This window comes from Bombus flavifrons, chromosome 1 (assembly GCF_040668555.2).
Source record: "Bombus flavifrons isolate JBK064 chromosome 1, iyBomFlav1_principal, whole genome shotgun sequence".
Taxonomy (NCBI): domain Eukaryota; kingdom Metazoa; phylum Arthropoda; class Insecta; order Hymenoptera; family Apidae; genus Bombus; species Bombus flavifrons.
In genome coordinates this window covers 5,160,560-5,169,306 of record NC_138442.1, presented here as the reverse complement: position 1 = coordinate 5,169,306, position 8,747 = coordinate 5,160,560, and the positions used below count along the sequence as shown (strand labels likewise).

At 40.3% G+C, this 8,747-nt stretch overlaps 2 protein-coding genes across 5 annotated transcripts in view; one reads left to right on the top strand and one right to left on the bottom strand.

Moving 5' to 3' along the window:
- On the bottom strand, positions 1–1,634 carry Mat1 (CDK-activating kinase assembly factor). Its single transcript, XM_069112574.1, has 2 exons — positions 1,211–1,634; positions 1–1,153 (listed from the first exon to the last, which is right to left on the bottom strand). The coding sequence occupies exons 1-2, from the start codon at positions 1,332–1,334 to the stop codon at positions 315–317; spliced, it is 963 nt and encodes a 320-aa protein (XP_068968675.1). The 5' UTR covers positions 1,335–1,634; the 3' UTR covers positions 1–314.
- Positions 1,635–3,481: 1,847 nt separating this feature from the next.
- Positions 3,482–8,747, top strand: part of LOC138179626 (protein amalgam) — a 60,379-nt gene continuing 55,113 nt past the window's right edge. For 3 of the 4 annotated variants that reach the window (XM_069112625.1, XM_069112617.1, XM_069112634.1), the window contains exons 1-3: positions 3,482–4,574; positions 5,657–5,826; positions 8,222–8,432. In XM_069112625.1, coding sequence (XP_068968726.1) covers positions 4,535–4,574; positions 5,657–5,826; positions 8,222–8,432 — 421 coding nt within the window. In that variant the 5' untranslated portion in view covers positions 3,482–4,534. The remainder of the gene's footprint in view (positions 4,575–5,656; positions 5,827–8,221; positions 8,433–8,747) is intronic. The other variant, XM_069112609.1, reaches the window with a different exon arrangement.

Here is an 8,747-nt window from a genome sequence, read left to right as displayed (position 1 = left end):
AAATGAATTTTATTTTGCATGGAAACAAAAAATGATTGTTTCTTAATCTACGCACAGGTACTACAGTCATGTAGTGTTCATGTTATAATTGCAATATACAATATATAATACTAAAATTACATAAATATACAAGGCACATATACCTGTAACTTCTGATTATATCACATATACTTAATTAACTTGGCATGTATTACTTATTGAGTAATGATTTATCAGAGATTTTGGATTGTATGCGACAATTAGACGATCATTAATGGTATCCTATATATAAAACTAGAGATATGATTTTCTTGGTATTAAAACAGTTTGTACAATTATACAGTTGTGAATTCTGTTTGGCTCTGTGAGGGATTGTGATATAAACCAGCCATGGATTCTTGCAAGGCTCTTAAGCATGCAACATGTGCCTTAAATCCACCAGCCCTTTCTGCTGAGGATTCAACGCGTACATGAGAAACGTATCCACGAGCTTGCAATTCTCTCCAACTAGGAGGTGTTGGGCCATCTGTCCCTTGTCTAATAGGAGTGTAACAATACAGAGGACCTTCTTCGATCTTTGGCATGGGCATGTAACTCTGACCTCCCTGATTAGTAAATTTAATTCCTGTACTAAATTGAGTGACTTTAGCAGGTGCTGCTTTCTGTTCCTTCTTAGATGCTTGTATGACAGAAGCAAATGTCTCTACAATGCTCTTTGCATTTCCTTCTGAAAATGTAAGCTCATCTATTAATGCTTCCTTTTCACGGATCTTTTTCTTTTTAGCTTCAATTTCTTCTTTAGCAATTTCCAATCTTCTTTCTTCCTCTTTCTGCTTCTCTAACTCGATCATCTCTTCCAGTTCATATTCGCTTCTACCAATCTTAGATTTACTTTTTGTTATTTGATCTTTGTTGTCTCTTTTGTACTGTTCTATTTTCTTATTTGTTTCTATTACATCAATATTATTAGCCAAGTTATATATTAATGTCTCAATTTCTTCTAAGTAATCATTGTATTCTCTTAACGTCGCAAAGTCCTCCTCCTTCTTGTTGAAGTCTCTAAGAATTCTTTTCCTGATGTTTACTTCCTTCTCTACCATAGGGTCCTCGAATAATTGTACACGGAAATTCGCTCTTCTCAGAGGAATTTTACATTCAGGACATGAGCCAGAACCTACAAAGATTACATGATAAGATTCTCTTAACGATTACTAACCTCAAAGATACTAACCTTTCAAAAATAACAAATCCACGCAGCTTTCACACAACGTGTGACCGCAAACGTTCACCATCATTTTCAATGATGGATTTCGATATTTGGTAGTTTTGCATCTTGGGCAAGCTTGATCATCCATTTTTACGAGGTACAAAAAACACGTACGTAAACTTATAGGAACCACAGTTTGCTTTCGCAGACTGATCGATCGGTTAAAAAGTAAAAAAATTCACATTCCGACGTATGACATAATTTTTAAATTCTAATCAATTGAATCACTCCGTATAGCTAAACACCCAAAATACGATAACATTTTTATATTTGGATGTCGTGGCAAAAGATTCGTAATGTCGTCATTCCATGACTTAACCTATAAAACTTGAAAGTTCACATTACTGCCATCTTGAAATTTGAAACTCGAACCACAATCGATATTGTAACATCGAATAATGAAGCTTCTACTATCGAAATCATTGATATCGAAAATGTTCATAACCACACACACTAAATGCTTATTAAGCATAATATATAGTATTTCCATAAATTAATTGTCATATATAATTCATCAATTAACTGATTACAATGCAACGTTACGATTTAGTAACGAGTCTATAATGTTACAAATGTAAGATACAAATTCTATTATAGCGCTAAATAATTGTGTATATCATCATTTTTAAAGAAATGTTTGTATCAAATCGAAGAATAATTTCAATGTAATTCGAGGAATTATAGCTGTATTTCTCCGTTTTTATTCTTTGCTCTTAAGCGCCTAAACCGTAAATAAATTAGAAGATAAACTTATCGGAAAAACGTGCACTGCATGTTTTACCATCGACTGAATCTGCGCTTTTTCCACTACTTTCGATCATCGCGTACTGTTACGTGATTACCGAGGCAAAAAGAAGAAAGAAAAGAGGGAAAGAAATCTCTCACGAAGAGAGAAAACTCAAGTCGAATCCCTTGATACCAAAGCTGTACGTCTTTTGTGCGTTTCACTTCTAACGATTTAGGGCATCGATTTCTCTTTCAATTCCATCGTGTAAATTATACATTAAAAAGCAGCAGAAAAGGGACGCGATGCATGTCCATTATACTCGACAGAACAAAAGGGGGTGGTGTGCTTTGGTACTTCCTAAAGCTTCTCCTTGTTTCTTCTTTCCAACGACTGATACTACAAACGCCCATTATTCAACCTCTTCTTGTAAAACCATCTTGACGTTCAGTGAAAAATGTGCAACGACGTTCCTTAAGTAAACGTAGATATACCCAACATCTGTCCCGCTAACACGAAATATCCGAGATTAGCCAGAATCTTGTTCCATGGAAGATTTCCTAAAGTGAGCACCCTATCTCAGTCTTTTCTCGTCCCAAGCAGATTCACATAATGTCTTTTTTGAACGGCAAATTTTCTCGAGATTTGCGCGTATCGTTTGTATCTATACGTATATACATATGTATATCATGTATCTAACGTAATTGTATCCAACATACTTGTATCTATAACACGCTATATGACATATACATATTTAAAGGATTGATGTTTCAATTATTAAATTTGAATAAATACAACAAAAATATAATTAATAGATTTTCATTAATTGTTTATTAAATGTAATAAATGACAAAATTCAAAAATTCGAAAATGACGAGAAGTGATTTCAATTTCTTTTGAAAATTTATTTATCAAATGTACGTTCAAAGAGGTCATGGTAATACATTGATAGTCGCAAACACCGCATAAACGACAAATATTTTGGCATTTTTAAAGCGCGCATTACGATGAGTATAGTACGACATTCGATAGCCAGGTCCGAGCAATTTCAACGGTCAAAAACATTCGAGGAAACAGCCTCGTTTTGTTTACTGTCTTTCATACGGACCGCGATCGAAGCGATAAGCTCGATCCAGCCCGTTTACGTGGAAAACGATGCAAAAGACTGACTCTTCTCTCTCTCTCTCTCTCTCTCTTTTACCTTTCTCTCTTTTACTCTTACTTTGCGTTGCGCTGCATGAAATTTGTTACGGTGCATAACGTGTGTTGGTGCGTGTGACACGTGTACGACAATGACGACGACGAGGACGACGATCGGTCCGGTATGGAATTCGATTCTTGACTAGGGATGCTGCACGCTCACCCCGTTATGCATCGTTGTGTGCGTGCCTGTAATAGAACTAAAGGGATACGCTTGCGCCGGACGATGTCTACCCCATCTTCCCGTTGACTTCGGGTGAGGGAAAGCGGGGCGTGTGCAAGGACAGATGGCAGGGCGTCTCTCCCGGGCCGTGTCGCATGCACTGTCAGTTTCGCTCGGATACTCGTACACGAGTTTTATCGTGCTCTGTCTACGCTCGCCGCGCTCCTCGTTCAACGTACCAACTCACTAAGGAGAGAAGATCCATCCGCGCACACGCTTCAGACGCATACTCCTCTTTTTCCAATTCGTTCGACAACACGGTCCATGAATCAGAAGAATTAGATCATCTACTTTACGTTAATCGTTCGCTTCGTTTAGTAACGAAATACGAGTAGAACGTGAGATTACACCTAGACTTTTCTGTTTTTTCCACCGCCCGTTGCTACGTACAGAAGAATGAAAATCAGTTGAGATCGTTCGATTTGCATAGTAGAATATATATTATAAGAACACGGTGTACAAGTCGTCGAATGAATATCCCTTTCTTTTAGTTGTTTTCGTTCCTCAATTTCAAAGAACACGAAGAAGTAAAAAAGAGAGGTTTTGTTCATCTATGTACCGTTGGTCAATTAAGTAGTTCACGGATAAAGACACGTTCCAGCGGGAAGAGAGAAGCACTAGTGTCACGTAAGTGGGAGTGAGACGGACTATTATGGGGAAGAAGTATCGGGGGCGATTTCTATGCATGCCAACGCGTAGATCTCGAATAGCGGAGACATAATGGCGACATTCAGTGAAAAACTAAAGGAAAATCGGATGCTTATCGATTCGTATCTCTTTTCACGAGTTTGATCTCTACACTAGTCTTTGTATCGCGAAATGCTGTATCGAACGCTCGATTTTGGATTATTGCACCATACCAGGGAGAAGATTAAAGCATCGCGGATGGGATGGATCGGTTCGATGGAAATAATTGAAAAGTGAAAGTCTGGTCTCGAGGAAGAGTGATCGCGGAGAACGCGAAAACTCCTTTATCTCCCACTATCTCGTCTCATATAAACCTCGTATTACTATTCCATTCCTTTTCCTTTTTCCCATACATCTCGCCGGTTGAAACAAAGATTGTGGTGGATTTTTTTGAAAAACGCGACGGTTCTATCAAGCGACATCGTGGATCGAATATGAGAGAGAGAAACAAAAAATGAAGAGTTTATTTTTTACTCTGGGTCTATTGTTTTCGGGTAAGTGGAAATTCATCAGCCACGTGTTTAACTGTTCAAGGCGGATTGTTTTTTGAATCGGTTTGCGTAATCGTAGTTTGCCCGAACAATGATGCTTTTTAAAACGATTTAACTGAATTTTCACCCCGCCACTCAACCTCGCCCCCGTGGTTTGAAAAGAATTTCTCTTTGAAAAATTGTTTAGATTGAAAATAATAGGTAATGAGAAAAAGAGGTAATTTCTCGTGTGTATACCCTGCTGATTGCAAGCGGTATGAAACGGGGCGAATAAAGCACGCCGTTTCAGGTACAACGAATACGAATATAATCGCGGTTACACGAGCAACGACGGGTACCGCGATGAAAATATTGGGAACATTCGTTATAATAACGCGACGGCTGCTGCTGCTGCTACTTGGGGTGCGATATATTTTTCCACGGGGATACGCACAAAAGAGAGAAAAGTGACAGAACGGGTTGCCAGCGATAGTTCACTGCCACGTATTATGAGATAAAGTAGTTTCTGAAACTGCTGCGTTGAAACTTTACCGAGTTACTTTAATACTTTATGACGAAACGTAGGCAAGGTCTATGTCCGAACCCGAAAATAAGAGATGCACGTATATGTGTACGTGCAGATATACATATGTACGTATGTATTATATACGTGGCCTTTTACCGCGTACCACTTCGGGACACGTTAAAATGATTTCTTGCCACTTCTGGCCCGTATATCGTACACGCCTCCTCTGGCGCGTACGAGAGTTCCGCGGTAAACACGAGGAGTTAACAAAATTCCGATAACGAATGACGAAACGTGGCGAACATTTCCTCTTTTCTCTATTCTACTCGCGATTTCCGGCCTTATAGCGGTTCGCGGTGCAGCGAAGCACGGGAAATAATCTTTCGGGTCAAAGAACAATCCACCGCAATCTGGAGATTGAAGCGAGCCCATTGAAAGCTGCTTTTCTCTGCATTTATATGTGTTTGTTTCTATGTATGTGTTTGTGTGTGTGCGTGTATATACATATATATAAATATATAATCTTTACATGTACGCGCGCGAGGTTTTGGATTTGTTCCGTGTATGTTTCTTCTTAAAGTGCAAAGACTTGCCCGGAGCACATCCGATTCCGAGATGCACGAGAATCGGGCACTGGAACCACTCGACCGTGGACCTTACTTTGACATCTCAGCGTCACGGAATGTCACCGCGTTGGTTGGCAAAACGGCCACCCTCACCTGTCGAGTACGGAATCTGGGCGATCGTACGGTAGGTAATCTCTCCTCTATTAAAGATGCGAGTCACGTGGTCTCTGTCCGCGAACGAGATTATCGGCTGTCAGCAACGGATAGAAATTCGATAATTCGCGGAGATTTTTCTCTTCGTAATTACTTTCGCTTGGAAACGTTAATGGGATGGCAACAGCAGCGCCTTTCAAGCTCAGGTATATGTGCTCGATGGAGTTAATGACGATTTTGAAAGAGAGTATAATGCGGTTGTGTTTCTGAAAGAGAGAAAAAAGCGAAAGAATCGGTCTGGTATATACTGCATAATGTAGCGAAATGTACAATATAAGTTCGGCCATTAGACGGTTACGGCATAACGGAGTCGAAGTTAGCTATCGCGATACAGATAGGTACAAGAGCGAAGTTTCCTATTTCTTTTCTATCGTTCGTTTTTCCGTTGCCTATAGTTCCCCTATTTACCGGAGAAATTTAAGTAAAACAGAAAGCTTTTGCTTTTTTATAATACGCACGGCCGAGCAGTTTTTATTTCGCGCACTCTCCACTCCTTCCACCTATCCCGTCTCCTTTAATCCCTGTCCGTGCTTGCTCTTCAACCTTTCTTTCGCGAAGCACCGATAACGCTGTACAGAGTGCACTTTGTTTTTAAAAAAGTTTTTTTTTCTCTCTCTCTCTTCGTCTCTTTTTTTTCGTTTTACCTTTTCTTCTTTCTGTGCTGTTGCTGGGGTCACGCAAGTCAGAAATCCCTCATTAGAGAAGAAAGGATATTATGGTATACCGAAAAAAGCACTGTCGACGTAACAGGCATAGCGAGAGCACGCGAAGAGATCACGTGTCGTGCGGTAAATGCACATATCAGGGTTCCATCAAGCTACTTATGGGATCCGGTGCATAATTCATCGCGGTACACGCGCGTGTCCTTTTCGAAAGTCTACTGCTCAGTCTGCCATTTCAAGCGAACGCTATAATTCTCATGCAAGCACAGCCAGCCCATCTTCAGTCAGCTTTAATTGCAAGTAACGTTTTAAGCTCTACTTGAATTTTAAATAGCTACTGGTTAATCACAATCGGTCAGAATACTATGGGCAAGGTCTTGAGTAAGTGTGTTTTATAAAAGCCTAACAAGGTGGCGTTTCATCCGCCTCCGTATATATAGCCAGGACCCACGGTTATCCGTCACGAATTTTTCATTAATATTCCTTTGTGCGTTGACGACGCAACGTACCGATTATCGGTATGTCCTAAATACTAATTTGTAGTCTATTTAGAAGCACACACGAGCGCGCGCGCATGCCAGGGAAACGTGGTTTAACGAGCCAGAACAACAAATAGCATTAAACCATCAGCGTGCAATCAATGACGATCGCTGAAGGCGTGAAGTACGAACGTTTTACTCTGACTCTATGAGAGAGAGAGAGAGAGAGAGGGAGAGGGAGAGAGGGACAGAGAGAGACAGACAGACAGACAGAGAGTCTATACATCGAATGATGCATATTCAACGATTTTCATGTACATATATATACACATGCATATCGGATCGCATTTTGTTCCGGTATGTGCGTCGTATACGTGAGACCCACACAGACAAAAAGTTTGTCATGTAGCGGATAACGTTAATAATTATTTAGTCGACAACAATCGGTGTGTCCAACTGATGCAAATTGATGTTTGTGAATATATCAGGACGCGTTACAGGAGCATTAATTACAGTTATCTACGCTGTCGTTGTTGTCCTGGCAACATCACATTTCTTACGGTGCGCACGTGTACACACACCTGTGATCCGTGTCATCGGCGCGGAATTCCCATCGAGCGGTTTTTACGCGTCAGATAATATGAGAATCAGAGGGATACGTTGCACAGTTTTTTGAACATTCCCTGAAAAATACGGTACAGTAAATCTCTATGATTGTCCGCGTTTCTTTTTTTTCTCTTTCCTCATCCCTGGTTGGAGGAAAACTCTATTGTTCGAATTAACATCGATACGCGTATTAGCCACGGCTTAAAAAAACATTCCTCGGTTATTCGATGGAAAAGTCAACAAATAATCGGTATATACGACTATCTCTCGGTAGCCGATAGAGAATATTATTTAAACGGGCCGCCGCTTATCGGATATCAGAGATGGAATCAATTTCCAGCAGTTATTCATGCGAATTGATAGTTAAACGCAAGTGTTCGATTTCAACTTTAAATAGTTTCGCACGCAAAATTACACGTCGATGGTCGTTTTATTATTCAACGGCATCTACTTACACGTGATAGCACCGCTGGCCACCATTGATCCGCTTTCAAATCTGCTTTATGTTCACCTTATGAGATTTGTGCTTACTACGTGTTCTGATCCCGTCTATGCTACAACACGTGTATACGTGTATATATATATATATATATATGGCATGTGCCTGTCCTGTATGTAGGTTTCCTGGGTAAGGCACAGGGATATCCATCTTTTAACTGTTGGCGTTGAAACGTATACATCCGACCAAAGATTCGTGGCATCACACTTTCCCAGAACCGAAGACTGGACGCTCCAAGTGAAATATCCTCAGCGTCGTGATTCCGGGATCTACGAGTGTCAAGTGTCAACGACACCACCGATCGGCCATTCGATGCATCTCTCCGTCGTCGGTAAGTTCACATCTATACTGTTCTTTACTCTTCATTCGTGTGTTTGTGTTTCGCAATCTTCCCGTCGAATCAGCCTGTCTCTCGTGTTTCGTCACCGGATACTCGTTAATTTCATTTCAGTCGAACGGCTATCGAATGGACGACCAACGTGTCCATAAGCAATTGTACAATTTACCGCGTGCAATCAAGCGTAGCTATAGAGAATTTTTTCGCAATTTTGACTTTACTGTGAATTTCAATTAAACAGTTGTTTTTTTCCTCGTCAATTGTACGTGCAGCCAATTTGTGTGCACAGCATCGCCGCGTGAATTTCAC

Bases quoted from the DNA above. Each gene is read 5' to 3' on its own strand.
- Mat1 (XM_069112574.1), bottom strand. From the start codon at position 1,334: ATGGATGATCAAGCTTGCCCAAGATGCAAAACTACCAAATATCGAAAT. The intron at 1,154-1,210 runs GTTAGTATCTTT...TAATCTTTGTAG, and splicing joins GGATTTGTTATTTTTGAAAG to GTTCTGGCTCATGTCCTGAA.